Source organism: Oncorhynchus mykiss, chromosome 5 (assembly GCF_013265735.2).
Source record: "Oncorhynchus mykiss isolate Arlee chromosome 5, USDA_OmykA_1.1, whole genome shotgun sequence".
Taxonomy (NCBI): Eukaryota; Metazoa; Chordata; class Actinopteri; order Salmoniformes; family Salmonidae; genus Oncorhynchus; species Oncorhynchus mykiss.
The window spans coordinates 20,134,193-20,151,037 of record NC_048569.1 but is presented as its reverse complement, the minus strand read 5'-3'; the positions used below and the strand labels follow the sequence as shown (position 1 = coordinate 20,151,037).

Below are 16,845 nucleotides of genomic sequence, written 5' to 3'. Positions count from 1 at the left end.
GTGGACGCGACGAAGATATCGCGGAAGAAGAAGTCGCACTGCGACAGGATTAATGACCTGAGAGATACGGAATGGACCAATGAACCGCGGGGTCAACTTGCGAGAAGCCGTCTTAAGGGGAAGGTTCTGAGTGGAGAGCCAAACTCTCTGACCGCGACAATATCTAGGGCTCTTCGTTCTACGCTTATTAGCAGCTCTCACAGTCTGCGCCCTATAACGGCAAAGTGCAGACCTGACCCTCTTCCAGGTGCGCTCGCAACGTTGGACAAAAGCCTGAGCGGAGGGGACGCTGGACTCGGCGAACTGAGATGAGAACAACGGAGGCTGGTACCCGAGGCTACTCTGAAAAGGAGATAGCCCGGTCGCAGACGAAGGAAGCGAGTTGTGGGCGTATTCTGCCCAGGGGAGCTGTTCTGACCAAGACGCAGGGTTGCGAAAAGAAAGACTGCGTAAGATGCGACCAATAGTCTGATTGGCCCGTTCTGCTTGACCGTTAGACTGGGGGTGAAAGCCGGAAGAGAGACTGACGGAAGCCCCAATCAAACGGCAAAACTCCCTCCAAAATTGAGACGTGAATTGCGGACCTCTGTCCGAAACGACGTCTGACGGAAGGCCATGAATTCTGAAAACATTCTCGATGATGATTTGTGCCGTCTCTTTAGCAGAAGGAAGCTTAGCAAGGGGAATGAAATGAGCCGCCTTAGAGAACCTATCGACAACCGTAAGAATAACAGTCTTCCCCGCTGACGAAGGCAGTCCGGTGACAAAATCTAAGGCGATGTGAGACCACGGTCGAGAGGGAATAGGAAGCGGCCTGAGACGGCCGGCAGGAGGAGAGTTACCGGACTTAGTCTGCGCGCAGACCGAACAAGCAGCCACGAAACGACGCGTGTCATGCTCCCGGGTGGGCCACCAGAAACGCTGGCGAATGGAAGCAAGCGTACCCCGAACGCCAGGGTGGCCGGCTAACTTGGCAGAGTGAGCCCACTGAAGAACGGCCAGACGAGTAGGAACGGGAACGAAAAGAAGGTTCCTAGGACAAGCGCGCGGCGACGGAGTTTGAGTGAGTGCTTGCTTTACCTGCCTCTCAATTCCCCAGACAGTCAACCCGACAACACGCCCCTCAGGGAGAATCCCCTCGGGGTCAGTGGAGGCTACTGAAGAACTGAAGAGACGAGACAAAGCATCAGGCTTGGTGTTCTTAGAGCCCGGACGATAAGAAATCACGAACTCGAAACGAGCGAAAAACAGCGCCCAACGCGCCTGACGCGCATTAAGTCGTTTGGCAGAACGGATGTACTCAAGGTTCCTATGGTCAGTCCAAACGACAAAAGGAACGGTCGCCCCCTCCAACCACTGTCGCCATTCGCCTAGGGCTAACCGGATGGCGAGCAGTTCGCGGTTACCCACATCATAGTTACGTTCCGACGGCGACAGGCGATGAGAAAAATACGCGCATGGGTGGACCTTGTCGTCAGAGAGGGAGCGCTGAGAAAGGATGGCTCCCACTCCCACCTCTGACGCGTCAACCTCGACAACGAACTGTCTAGAGACGTCAGGTGTAACAAGGATAGGAGCGGATGTAAAACGATTCTTGAGGAGATCAAAAGCTCCCTGGGCGGAAACGGACCACTTAAAGCACGTCTTGACAGAAGTAAGGGCTGTGAGAGGAGCTGCCACCTGACCGAAATTACGGATGAAACGACGATAGAAGTTCGCGAAGCCGAGAAAGCGCTGCAGCTCGACGCGTGACTTAGGGACGGGCCAATCAATGACAGCTTGGACCTTAGCGGGATCCATCTTAATGCCTTCAGCGGAAATAACAGAACCGAGAAATGTGACGGAGGAGGCATGAAACGTGCACTTCTCAGCCTTCACAAAAAGACAATTCTCTAAAAGGCGCTGGAGGACACGTCGAACGTGCTGAACATGAATCTGGAGTGACGGTGAAAAAATCAGGATATCGTCAAGGTAAACGAAAACAAAGATGTTCAGCATGTCTCTCAGGACATCATTGACTAATGCCTGAAAGACAGCTGGAGCGTTAGCGAGGCCGAAAGGAAGAACCCGGTATTCAAAGTGCCCTAACGGAGTGTTAAACGCCGTCTTCCACTCGTCCCCCTCCCTGATGCGCACGAGATGGTAAGCGTTACGAAGGTCCAACTTAGTGAAAAACCTGGCTCCCTGCAGGATCTCGAAGGCTGAAGACATAAGAGGAAGCGGATAACGATTCTTCACTGTTATGTCATTCAGCCCTCGATAATCTATGCAGGGGCGCAGAGACCCGTCCTTCTTCTTGACAAAAAAAAACCCCGCTCCGGCGGGAGAGGAGGAGGGGACTATGGTACCGGCGTCAAGAGCTACAGACAAATAATCTTCGAGAGCCTTACGTTCGGGAGCCGACAGAGAGTATAGTCTACCCCGGGGGGGGGTGGTTCCCGGAAGGAGATCAATACTACAATCATACGACCGGTGTGGAGGAAGAGAGGTGGCCCTGGACCGACTGAACACCGTGCGCAGATCGTGATATTCCTCCGGCACCCCTGTCAAATCACCAGGCTCCTCCTGTGAAGAAGAGACAGAGGAAACAGGAGGGATAGCAGACATTAAACATTTCACATGACAAGAGACGTTCCAGGAGAGGATAGAATTACTAGACCAATTAATGGAAGGATTATGACAAACTAGCCAGGGATGGCCCAAAACAACAGGTGTAAAAGGTGAACGAAAAATTAAAAAAGAAATGGTTTCACTATGATTACCAGAAACAGTGAGGGTTAAAGGTAGCGTCTCACGCTGAATCCTGGGGAGAGGACTACCATCCAGGGCGAACAAGGCCGTGGGCTCCTTTAACTGTCTGAGAGGAATGTCATGTTCCCGAGCCCAGGTCTCGTCCATAAAACAGCCCTCCGCCCCAGAGTCTATTAAGGCACTGCAGGAAGCTGACGAACCGGTCCAGCGTAGATGGACCGACAAGGTAGTGCAGGATCTTGAAGGAGAGACAGGAGTAGTAGCGCTCACCAGTAGCCCTCCGCTTACTGACGAGCTCTGGCCTTTTACTGGACATGAAGTGACAAAATGACCAGCGGAACCGCAATAGAGACAGAGGCGGTTGGTGATTCTCCGTTCCCTCTCCTTAGTCGAGATGCGGATACCTCCCAGCTGCATGGGCTCAGCACCCGAGCCGGCAGAGGAAGATGGTAGTGATGCGGAGAGGGAGGCGACGGAGAGCGCGAGCTCCTTTCCACGAGCTCGGTGACGAAGATCAACCCGTCGCTCAATGCGAATAGCGAGTTCAATCAAGGAATCCACGCTGGAAGGAACCTCCCGGGAGAGAATCTCATCCTTTACCTCTGCGCGGAAACCCTCCAGAAGACGACCGAGCAAGGCCGGCTCGTTCCAGCCACTGGAGACAGCAAGAGTGCGAAACTCAATAGAGTAGTCTGTTATGGATCGATTGCCTTGACATAGGGAAGACAGGGCCCTGGAAGCCTCCTCCCCAAAAACAGATCGATCAAAAACCCGTATCATCTCCTCCTTAAAGTCTTGATACTGGTTAATACACTCAGCCCTTGCCTCCCAGATTGCCGTGCCCCACTCACGAGCCCGTCCAATAAGGAGAGATATGACGTAGGCGACACGAGCAGTGCTCCTGGAGTAAGTGTTGGGCTGGAGAGAAAACACAATATCACACTGGGTGAGGAACGAGCGGCATTCAGTGGGCTCCCCAGAGTAACACGGCGGGTTATTGATTCTGGGCTCCGGAGATTCGAAAGCCCTGGAAGTGGCCGGTGGATCGAGGCGGAGATGGTGAACCTGTTCTGTGAGGTTGGAGACTTGGGTGGCCAGGGTCTCAACGGCATGTCGAGCAGCAGACAATTCCTGCTTGTGTCTGCCTAGCATCGCTCCCTGGATCTCGACGGCTGAGTGGAGAGGATCCGAAGTCGCTGGGTCCATTCTTGGTCGGATTCTTCTGTTACGGTGCGTGAATGAGGACCCAAAAGCGAATCAACTTAAACAGAGCTTCTTTAATTACCAAACATAGGTAGGCTCAGATGGACCGGCAGATTCTGACAGGACAGGACAAGGTTACAGCAAACATGACGACAGTCTGGTTCAGGCATGAATGACACAAACAAACAAGAATCCGACAAGGACAGGAGCAGAAACAGAGAGAGATATAGGGACCTAATCAGAGGGAAAAAGGGAACAGGTGGGGAACGGGGTGAATGGGTAGTTAGAGGAGACAAGGGACAGCTGGGGGAAAGCGGGGGAGAAAAGGTAACCTAACACGACCAGCAGAGGGAGACAGGGTGAAGGGAAAGGACAGAGACAAGACAACATGACAGTACATGACAATCTAAGCTCCTCTCCTATTCGGGTGCAGGCCATCCGTTTTTAGGAACTGTCGTCGCTCCAAAAACAATTTGAAAGTGTCAATAAAAATCCAGCACTTTTTCAGAGCAGAGTCCTGATTTCTTCCAAGAGTCCAGTGAAAATTCCATGACTGTGTTTAGGAATAAAAAAGTCCAGCAAGGCGGTGCGTTCTGTGAAGAGCTAAAATTGTCTACAAAAACAAACAAAAAGAACAGTGCATCGTTCTGAACCTGTACAGGCCGTCGGTCAATACACTCAAGTAAATAAAATATAAAATAGCCTATAATGAGGATAAAATAGGTCACAGTCGAGTTTAACTACTTTCTCCACTACTCGCTCCAAACACAACTTGCTACATGTCATCTCAGAATGCACTCAGCAGTGCATCATAACAAAAGGCTGAATGAGTACATCGTCGGCCTGTTGCAGCAGCGCAGCTGCAATGTGTATAATGTACACTCCGACAAGTTTGATAAAGAGCTGAGATGCATAAAGGTGACTCCATTAATGATATCAGGAGGTACAGGCCGGAGCAGCAGAAGCGTGAAGGAGAATGTTTTGGGTGAGAGGGAACATTGCCCATTCAACTATCTTGCGCTCCTTTGAATACTCATCTCCCTCTCCCTCGCTCTCTCTCTCTATGTAGTACGTAGACGGCTACGTAGTCAAGTTTGTGTTTCATATCTCCTTCTCTCATCTGTATTCTCACCTGCATTCTCAGGCACCATCGTAGAAGCCTTTCACATCATGTTCCTTTTTTTTCGCAGCCCGGATCATTTTATCTACAGTTTAAGGTCTAAAGTTCAACACGCAATCTATTTGCAATCTATTTATCCCACTTTGGTTTTTCTATACAAATATGCTAGGGTATAATCAGTGCTGCATTTTAATCATGAGGAGTGGAGAAGAAAACAATGTTCGTTCTCCGGAGCTCTTGTTTCTCAGAAGATGGATGATCCAGGAGATTGTTCAAATTAAATGTATGTTGCATTCTGGGATAGATTTTATTAAGAGTGTTACACACTGAAGGATTCTTATTTCAGTGCGGCTTGGCAGGTGATATACTTTGTAATAAAGTAAAACATATATAAAGCTAAGATAATGAAAATCATTTCATTACCTAATCACTCTGAAGTTTTTTTTTATTTTGATTACCAACCCAATAAAAGTGTAGAGGAGAGAGAGAGGGAGAGAAAGTAGAGAGAAAGGGAAAGGAGAGAGAGCGAGAAAGGAAATACACTGTCTTTGTTGTGGATGAAAAAGAACACTGTTGGAGTGCTTGAGGATATAAATGGCTGTGTTTCTTCTATTCTAATGCAGACACTTGAGAATATGGTCCCCGTCCCCTTCATGTTGATTGTGTGTGTGTGTGTGTGTGCTTACAAGCTTGCTTGTCTGTGTATTTGTGCCTGTCTGTGCGTGTGTCTGTGCATGTGTGTGTGCGTGCGTGCGTGCGTGCGTGTGTGTGTGTGTGTGCATGTGCGTGTGTGTGTGTGTACAGTATGACTCACAGTCCAGCCCCCTCCGTCCGTGGTCATGTCACAGTAGACCTGGAAGCCGTAGGGGTAGTGAGTGGGAAACACAGAGTAGATGCCATCCTCCCTCTGACCATTAGCATACAGATCACCACAGTCACGAGGACGAGAGCCTAGAGAGATACAGAGACAGATATATATATATATTGTATATTATCTACATCACTTGCTTTGGCAATGTTAACACATGTTTCCCATGCCAATAAAGCCCCTTGAATTGAATTGAGAGAGAGAGAGATACAGAGAGAGGGAGAGATGCATAGAGAGAGAGAGAAAGATACAGAGGGAGAGAGACAGAGCGGATAGCGAGAGAGGAGAAATACAGAGAGAGAGAGAGAGAGAGAGAGAGAGAGAGAGACACAGATACAGAGAGAGATGCAGAGAGAGAGAGAGAAAGATAGAGAGGGAGAGAGACAGCGAATAGCGAGAGAGGAGAGATACAGAGAGAGAGATACAGAAAGAGAGGGTAAGGGATACAGAGAGAGAGAGAGAGAGAGAGAGAGATGCAGAAGGTAAGAGAGAGAGACAGAAAGGGACAGAGAGAAAAAGAAGAGAAACAAAAAGCTCTCAGTTTGAATTCCAGCTGGAAAGCAAAACAAGTGGCTAAAACATTACGTAAGTGTAAACAAAGAGATATGAAAGAGATGAGGAGAACATTCCACTAGACTTCTTAGCCTCAAACAGTGGGCATATCTAACCCTTCCTTGACAATGAGGAAGAGGGGGATAATGGGGACTCCTTGGGTGGTGAGAGAGAGAGGGAGAGGGAAAGAAAGAGGGAGGAGGTTTGCTCCCAAAATTGTGTTATTTTTGGAGCTTGTTGTTTACAGTTGTGGCACAATGACTATCAACCTCAGATTCAGTACCAGAGTTGCTTTTCTTACAGATAATCTATACTGAACGAAAATGTAAGCCAACATGTAAAGATTTGGTCCCATGTTTAATGAACTGAAATAAAATATCCCAACATTTTCCATACGCACATAAAACGTATTTCCCTCAAATGTTGTGCACAAATGTGTTTACATCCCTGTTAGTGAGCATTTTCCTCATGGTGCTATCTATTTTGTGAAATGCACCATCCCCTCCTGCAGCAAAGCACCCCCACAACATGATGCTGCCACCTTCTTGCTTCACGGTTGGGATGGTGTTCTTCAGCTTGCAAGCCTCCCCATTTTTCCTCCAAACATAACAACGGTCATTATGGCCAAACAGATCAATTTTTGTTTCATCAGCCCAGAGGAAATTTAATCAAAAAGTACGATCTTTGTCCCCATGTGCAATTGCAAACCGTAGCCTGGCTTTTTGATGGCGATTTTAGAGCAGTGGCTTCTTCCTTGCTAAGCGGCCTTAAAAGATTATTTCGATATAGGACTCGTTTTACTGTGGATATAGATACTTTTGTACCTGTTTCCTCCAGCATCTTCACAAGGTCCTTTGCTGTTGTAATAGGATTGATTTGCACTTTTAGCACCAAAGTACGTTCATCTCTAGGAGACAGAATTCGTCTCCTTCCTGAGCGGTATGACCGCTGCGTGGTCCCATGGTGTTTATACTTGCGTACTATTGTTTGTACAGATGAACGTGGTACCTTCAGGTGTCCAGACTTGTGGAGGTCTACAAAAAAAATTCTGAGGTCTTGGCAGATTCCTTTTGATATTCCCATGATGTCAAGCAAAGAGGCACTGAGTTTGAAGGTAGGCCTTGAAATACATCCATAGGTACACCTCCAATTGACTCAAATGATGTCAATTAGCCTATCAGAAGCTTCTAAAGCCATGCCATCATTTTCTGGAATATTCCAAACTGTTTAAAGGCACAGTCAAAACTTAGTGTATGTAAACTTCTGACCCACTGGAATTGTGAAAGTTGTTGAGAAAGTAGTGAGTTATAAGTGAAATAATCTGTCTGTAAACAATTGTTGGAAAAATGACTTCTGTCATGGACAAAGTATATGTCCTAACCGACTTGCCAAAACTATAGTTTGTGGAGAAATTTGTGGAGTGGTTGAAAAACAAGTTTCATGACTCCAACCTAAGTGTTTACATTGACCCCCCCCCCCTTTGTTTTTCCACTCTTTTAGCTGCATTTCGGCCATTATTTTGAGCCGTCCTCCCCTCAGCAGCCTCCTGTGATTGAAATGTATCCTGTATCATCCTAGTTCTATATATGCAGGCATCCCGGAGTGTGAAATTACATCAAGGATTGTAATGCGGTACCCATCTGTGTGAAATATTTATGGGGCCTGTGGCAAACACACGCACATGCACACACACACACACACACACACACACACACACACACACACACACACACACACACAAACACACACACAAACACACACACACACTCTCTGGTGGCATTACCATTGGAGTGTATGTGGTACATAAGTGTCAGCCGTTGTGTATTCCATGGCTGGCTGAAGAGGGAGAATCTACTGGAAGGCTTCCCTCAGGTCTGATGTAGGTTCATCTAAAGCTCCTGGCAGGTATGATGAAGGTTTGTCTGAAGCTTCCGTCAGGTCTGATGTAGGTTTGTCTGAAGCTTCCATCAGGTCTGATGTAGGTTTGTCTGAAGCTTCCATTAGGTCTGATGGAGGTTTGTCTGAAGCTTCCCTCAGGTCTGATGTAGGTTGTCCTGAAGCTTCCCTCAGAGATCACACCTCAGTCTTTCTCAGGCTCTCACTCCAAGCACAACATCCCAATGGACACAACAATCACTACTCTCCAATCACTACCGCCTAACTCCACTCCCATTCCCCAGGCACTCTCATTTGTTTACTTCTGTAACCGTAAAAACCTTGGTTTAATGCATGTTAACATTAGAAGCCTCCTCCCTAAGTTTGTTTTACTCACTGCTTGAGCACACTCTGCCAACCCGGATGTCCTAGTTGTGTCTGAATCCTGGCTCAGGAAGACTACCAAAAACTAACTAGGCAAGTCAGTTAAGAACACATTCTTAATTTCAATGACGGCCTAGGAACGGTGGGTTAACTGCCTTGTTCAGGGGCAGAACAACAGATTTTTACCTTGTCAGCTCGGGGATTCAATCTTGCAACCTTACAGTTAACTAGTCCAACGCTCTAACCACCTGCCTCTCATTGCACTCCAGGATGAGCCGGCCTGTTACGCGAATGCAGTAAGCCAATGTAAGTTGCTAGTTGCATTAAATTTATCTTACAAAAAACAATCAATCAATCATAATCACTAGTTAACTACACACGCGTGTCCTGCGTTGCATATAATCGGTGCGGTGTCCTTGCTCCAATGTGTATCTAACCATAAACATCAATGCCTTTCTCCAAATCAATACACAGAAATATATATTTTTAAACCTGCATATTTAGCTAAAAGAAATCCAGGTTAGCAGGCAATATTAACCAGGTGAAATTGTGTCACTTCTCTTGCGTTCATTGCACGCAGAGTCAGGGTATATGCAACAGTTTGGGCCGCCTAATTTGCCAGAATTTTACGTAATTATGACATAACATTGAAGGTTGTGCAGTGTAACAGGAATATTTAGACTTATGGATGCCACCCGTTAGATAAAATACGGAACGGTTCCGTATTTCACTGAAAGAATAAACGTCTCGTTTTCTAAATGATAGTTTCGACCATATTATTGACCTAAGACTCGTATTTCTGTGTGTTATTATGTTATAATTAAGTCTATGATTTGATAGAGCAGTCTGACTGAGTGATGGTAGGCACCAACAGGCTCGTAAGCATTCATTCAAACAGCACTTTTGTGCGTTTTGTCAGCAGCTCTTTGCTGTGCTGCAAGCATTGCGCTGTTTATGACTTCAAGCCATCAACTCCTGAGATTAGGCTGGTGTAACCGATTTGAAATGGCTAGCTAGTTAGTGGGGTGCGCGCTAATAGCGTTTCAAACGTCACTCGCTCTGAGCCTTCTAGTAGTTGTTCACCTTGCTCTGCATGGGTAACGCTGCTTCGAGGGTGGCTTTTGTCGATATGTTCCTGGATCGAGCCCAGGTAGGGGAGAGGAGAGGGACGGAAGCTATACTGTTACACTGGCAATACTAAAGTGCCTATAAAAACATCCAATTGTCAAAGGTATTTGAAATACAAATGGTATAGAGAGAAATAGTCCTATAATTGCTATAATAACTACAACCTAAATCTTCTTACCTGGGAATATTGAAGACTCATGTTAAAAGGAACCACCAGCTTTCAAATGTTCTCATGTTCTGAGCAAGGAACTTAAACATTAGCTTTCTTACATGGCACATATTGCACTTTTACTTTCTTCTCCAACACTTTGTTTTTGCATTATTTAAACCAAATTGAACATGTTTCATTATTATATTAAGTTAAAATAAGTGATAATTCAGTATTGTTGTAATTGTTATTATTATTACAAATAAATAAAAAAAATTGGCCGATTAATCGGTATCGGCTTTAATGGTCCTCCAATAATCGGTATCGGTCTCGGTTTTGAAAAATCATAATCGGTCGACCTCTAACCTGCATCCGTAATGGGTCAGCAGTCAAACGACCACCACTCATCACTGGCAAACGCTCCCTAAAACACTTCAGCGAGCAGGCCTTTCTAATTGAATTGGCCCGGGTATCCTGGAAGAATATCGACCTCATCCCGTCAGTAGAGGATGCCTGGTCATTCTTTAAAAGTGCCTTCCTCACCATCTTAAATAAGTATGCCACTTTCAAAAAATGTAGAACCAGGAACAGATATAGCCCATGGTTCTCTCCAGACCTGACTGCCCTTGACCAGCACAAAAACATCCTGTGGTGTTCAGCATTAGCATTGAATAGACCCCGTGATATGCTTTTCAGGGAAGTTAGGAACCAATATACACAGGCAGTTAGGAAAGCTAAGGCTAGTTTTTTCAAGCAGAAATGTGCATACTGTAGCACAAACTCAAAAAAGTTCTGGGACACTGTAAAGTCCATGGAGAATAAGAGCATCTCCTCCCAGCTGCCCACTGCACTGAGGCTAGGAAACACTGTCACCACCGATATATCCACGATAATTGAGAATTTCAATAAGCATTTCTCTATGGCTGGCCATGCTTTGCACCTGGCTACCCCTACCCTGGTCAACAGCCCTGCACTCCCCACAGCAACTCGCCCAAGCCTCCCCGATTTCTCCTTCACCCAAATCCGGATAGCTGAAAGAGCTGCAAAATCTGGACCGCTACAAATCAGTCGGGCTAGACAGTCTGGACCCTCTCTTTCTAAAATGATCTGCCAAAATTGTTGGAACCCCTATCACGAGCCTGTTCAACCTCTCTTTCGTATCGTCTGAGATTCCCAAAGATTTGAAAGCTGAAGCGGTCATCCCCCTCTTCAAAGGGGGAGACACTCTAGACCCAAACTGCTACAGACGTATATCTATCCTACCCTGCCCTTTTAAGGTCTTCGAAAGCCAAGTTAACAAACCGATTACCAACCATTTCGAATCTCACTGTACCGTATCCGCTATGCAATCTGGTTTCAGAGCTGGTCATGGGTGCACCTCAGCCACGCTCAAGGTTCTAAATGATATCATAACCGCAATCGATAAGAGACAATACTGTGCAGCCGTATTCATTGACCTGGCCAAGGCTTTCGACTCAATCACCACATTCTTAATGGCAGACTCAACAGCCTTGGTTTCTCAAATGATTGCCTCGCCTGGTTTACCAACTACATCTCTGATAGAGTTCAGTGTGTCAAATCGGAGGGCCTGTTGTCTGGACCTCTGGCAGTCTCTATGGGGTGCCACAGGATTCAATTCTCGGGCCGAATCTCTTCTTTGTATACATCAATGATGTCCCTCTTGCTGTTGGTGATTCTCAAATCCACCTCTACGCAGACGACACCATTCTGTATACTTCTGGCCCTTCATTGGACACTGTGTTAACTAACCTTCAATGCCATACAACTCTCCTTCCGTGGCCTCCAACTGCTCTTAAATGCAAGTAAATCTAAATGCATGCTCTTCAACCGATCACTGCCTGCACCTGCCCGCCGTCCAGCATCACTACTCTGGACGACTCTGACTTAGGTATTTGTAGTTATCCACATATTCTATGTGTCTGGTTAGACTGTAAACTCTCCTTCCAGACTCACATTAAGCATCTCCAATCGGCTTCCTATTTCGCAACAAAGCATCATGCTGCCAAACATACCCATATAAACATACCCATCGTAAAACTGACCATCCTACCGATCCTCGACTTCGGCGATGTCATTTATAAAATAGCCTCCAACACTCAACAAATTGTATGCAGTCTATCACAGTGCCATCCGTTTTGTCACCAAAGCCCCATATACTACCCACCACTGCGACCTGTACACTCTCGTTGGCTGGCCCTCGATTCACTCTCGTCGCCAAAAACACTGGCTCCAGGTCATCTACAAGTCTCTGCTACGTAAAGCACCGCCTTATCTCAGCTCACTGGTCACTATAGCAGCACCCACTCGTAGCACACGCTCCAGCAGGTATATCTCACTGGTCACCCCCAAAGCCAATTCATCCTTTGGCCGTCTTTCCTTCCAGTTCTCTGCTGCCAAAGACTGCAATGAACTGCAAAAATCACTGAAGCTGGATACTCATATCTCCCTCACTAGCTTTAAGCACCAGCTGTCAGAGCAGCTCACAGATCACTGCACCTATACATAGCCAATCTGTAAACAGCCCATCCAACTACCTCATCCCCATACTGTATTTATTTATTGATATTGCTCCTTTGTACCCCAGTATCTCTACTTGCACATCCATCTTCTGCACATATACAATTCCAGTGTTTAATTGCTATGTTGTAATTACTTTGCAACCATGGCCAATTTATTGCCTTAACTCCCTTATCTTACCTAATTTGTACTCACTGTATATACATTATCCCCCTTTTTTTCCATACTGTATTACTGACTGTATGTTTGTTTATTCCATGTGTAACTCTGTTGTTGTATATGTCAAACTGCTATGCTTTATCTTGGCCAGGTCGAAGTTGCAAATGAGAACTTCTTCTCAACTAACCTACCTGGTTAAAAGGTGATTTAAAAATATATATATTTACATACTGTACTGTATATTCAACACTCATGCATTCAACACTAGCACCAAGGGTAATGAGGTAATATTAATCTCTGCCACTGGCAGATAGAGATACAGTACTATATTGAATAACACAAAGAACTATAGAGTATGTCTACAGGAACAGACAGAGATAGACACATGTGAAGACACAGAGACACATAGACATATGCATGAATGGCAGACAGACAGACAGACAGACAGTTACATAACCAGCCAGTTAGCTACATAACCAGACAGCCACACAGTCAGCCAGCCAGCCACAGTCAGCCAGCCAGTATCAGCCAGCCAGCCAGCCGGCCACATAGCCAGCCAGCCGGCCACATAGCCGGCCAGCCAGCCACATAGCCAGCCAGCCTACTGGCCGGCCACATAGCCAGTCAGCCACATAACTAGCCAGCAAGCCAGCCAGCTAGCCAGACATGGACAGACAGCTATCAGACTTACCATTGGCACAGCCTTTGAGACGAGCCCCTCTGACCGGTGCTCTCTGTAGGTCAGCCTTGACCCGAGCCTTCAGTCCCCCTGTCTCCTTCTGCATGGAGCTGAGAGCATCGCTCACAGTGTTCACCACCTTCACCATGTTGATTTGGCTCTCAGACAGTAGCTGCAATACACACAGTATTAACCATTAGTTAACCCCAACTTGTGGACTTGATTAAGTGATGTTGTGCAGTTTTTTGCTAACGTTACTTTGCTACCTTGCTACCTACCACTTTGCTACCTGCTACTGTTTTTACTTTTTAATTAATTAATTTTTAATTCAGCTTTTCTCCCCGGCCGCTTTATCTGGGCATGGTTCAACAGGACCTCCACCAGCTGAAGCTGTAATAACATTAACATTATGCCTTCTAATTGCAGTCGCTGTAATCATAATATGCAAGAGAACGATTGCCTTTTGGTTAGGATATCTGTGCTGCAAGCTCAGCTTCAGATGCAATGGTTAGGCAAGAGCAATTTAAGTGTAGGAAAGGATGAAACAGCGTCTGTGCCACCAATAATAACAAATAGTAGTATAAATCCCGCCGCACAGTCCACACAGCCGGACATTTTTCTCATGGCTTCTGGAAGGAAATGCTGTAGGAGTCCTCAAACGGTGTCGCTCATTCAGCCAACAGAAACTTTCAACCGGTTCTCTCCATTAAGCAACGAGTCGGAGTCAGAGGCAGAGCCTTCTCTGGTCTCGCCTCCACCCGGTACTGGGTCTGAGAAGCCAAAGCCTCCCACCATTAGTTCTGACAAATTGAAAACCCTAGTCATTAGTGACTCCATTACCCGCAATATGAGACTTAAAAAGAATAATCCAGCGATCATACACTGTTTACCAGGGGGCAAGGCTACATACGTTAAGGCTACACTGAAGATGGTGCTGGCTAAGGCTAAAACTGGCGACTGTAGAGAGTATAGGGATATTGTTATCCACGTCGGCACCAACAATGTTAGGATGAAACAGTCAGAGGTCACCAAGCGCAACATAGGTTCAGCTTGTAAATCAGCTAGAAAGATGTGTCGGCATCGAGTAATTGTCTCTGGCCCCCTCACAGTTAGGGGGAGTGATGAGCTCTACAGCAGTCTCACAACTCAATCACTGGTTGAAAACTGTTTTCTGCCCCTCCCAAAAGATAGAATTTGTAGATAATTGGCCCTCTTTCTGGGACTCACCCACAAACAGGATCAAACCTGGCCTGCTGTGGAGTGACGAACTCCATCCTAGCTGGAGGGGTGCTCTCATCTTCTTTATGAACATAGACAGGGCTCTAACTCCTCTAGCTTCACAATGAGATAGGGTGCAGGCCAGGCAGCAGGCTGTTAGCCAGCTTGCCAGCTTAGTGGAGTCTGCCACTAGCACAGTCAGTGTAGTCAGCTCAGCTATCCCCTTTGAGACCGAGTCTGTGCCACAATCTAGGTTGGGCAAAAATAAACATGTTGGTGTTTGCTTTGATATATCACATCTCAAAATAGGGCTGCTTATTGTTAGATCCCTAACTTCCAAGGCAGTTATAGTCAATTAACTAATCACTGATCATAATCTTGATGTGATTGACCTGACTTGAACATGGCTTAAGCCTGATTAATTTACTGTGATAAATGAGGCCTCTCCTCCTGGTTACACTAGTGACCATATCCCCTGTGTATCCCGCAAAGGCGGAGGTGTTGCTAACATTTACGATAGCAAATTTTAATTTACCCCCCCCAAAAATAACTTCATTTTTGTCTTTTAAGCTTCTGGTCATGAAATCTATGCAGACTACTCAATCACTTTAAGCTATTGTTTACAGGCCTCCTGGGCCGTATACACCATTCCTCACTGACTTCCCTGAATTCGTATCGGACCTTGTAGTCATGGCAGATAATATTCACAATTTTGGTTAAATTCACATGGAGAAGTCCACAGACCCACTCCAAAAGTACTTCGGAGCATCATTGACTCAGTGGGATTTGTTCCAATATGTCTCCGGACCTACTCACTGCCACAGTCATTCTCTGGACCTAGATTTGTCCCATGGAATAAATATTGTGGATCTTAATGTTTTTCCTCATAATCCAGGACTATTTGGTATTTTATTAGGATCCCCATTAGCTGTTGCAAAAGCAGCAGCTACTCTTCCTGGGGTCCACACAAAACATGAAACATAATACAGAATGACATAATACAGAACATCATTAGACAAGAACTGCTTAAGGACAGAACTACATACAATTTTTAAAAGGCACATGTAGCCTACATATCAATGCATTCACACAAACTATCTAGGTGAAATAATTTTTGAAACCAAGTTTGTTGTTTAATTGAGCAATATGAGATAGAAGGAAGTTCCATGCAATAAGGGCTCTATATAATACTGTATGTTTTCTTGCATTTGTTCTGGATTTGGGGACTATGAAAGGACTCCTGGTGGCATGTCTGGTGGGATAAGTGTGTGTGTAAATTTACTTTGCAAACAATTTGGGATTTTCAACATATTAATGTTTCTTATAAAAATAAGAAGTGATGCAGTCTCTCCTCAACTCTTAGGAGACTGGCATGCATAGTATTTATATCAGCCCTCCGATTACAATTAAGAGCAAAACGTGCCGCTCTGGTCTGGGCTAGCTGCAACAACTAGGTCTTTGCTTGCTGCACTGGACCACACGACTGGACAATAATCAAGATTAGACAAAACTAGAGCCTGCAGAACTTGCTTTTTGGAGTGTGATGTCAAAAAAGCAGAGCATCTCTTTATTACGGCTAGACCTCTCCCCATCTTTGCAACCACATAAACTATATGTTTTGACCATGACAGTTTACAATCTAAGGTAATGCCAAGTAATTTAGTCTCCTCAACTTGTTCACCAGCCACACTATTCATTACCAGATTCAGCTGAGGTCTAGCACTTAAGGAATGATTTGTACCAAATACAATGCGCTTAGTTTTATAGATATTCGGGACCAGTTTATTACTGGCCACCCATTCCAAAACAGACTACAACTCTTGGCAGTGACTTCATTAGCTGATGCGTATATGGTTGAATCATCAGCATACATGGACACACATGCTTTGTTTAATGCCAGTGGCAGGTCATTGGTAAAAATAGAAAAGAGTAGAGGGCCGAAAGAGCTGCCCTGTGGTACACCACACTTTACATGTTTGACATTAGAGACACCTCCATTAAAGAAAACCCTTTGAGTTCTATTATATAGATACAGTAGCTCTGAAACCACAATACGGAAGAGGTTGAAAAGCCTCAGCACTTAAGTATTTTCAACAACAGGTTATGGTCAGTAATATCAAAGGCTGCAATGAAATCGAACAGTACAGCTCCAACAATCTTCTCGTTATCAATTTCTTTCAACCAATCATCAGTCATTTGTGGCAGTGCAGTACATGTTGATT

General features: G+C 45.7%; 1 protein-coding gene across 4 annotated transcripts in view; it reads right to left on the bottom strand.

Moving 5' to 3' along the window:
• LOC110523391 (fibrinogen C domain-containing protein 1) overlaps positions 1-16,845 on the bottom strand; it is a 330,227-nt gene that overhangs the window by 230,582 nt on the left and 82,800 nt on the right. For all 4 annotated transcript variants that reach the window (XM_036977015.1, XM_036977012.1, XM_036977013.1 and 1 more), the window contains 2 exons: positions 13,418-13,577; positions 5,889-6,025 (listed from right to left, as the gene is read on the bottom strand). In XM_036977015.1, coding sequence (XP_036832910.1) covers positions 5,889-6,025; positions 13,418-13,577 — 297 coding nt within the window. The remainder of the gene's footprint in view (positions 1-5,888; positions 6,026-13,417; positions 13,578-16,845) is intronic.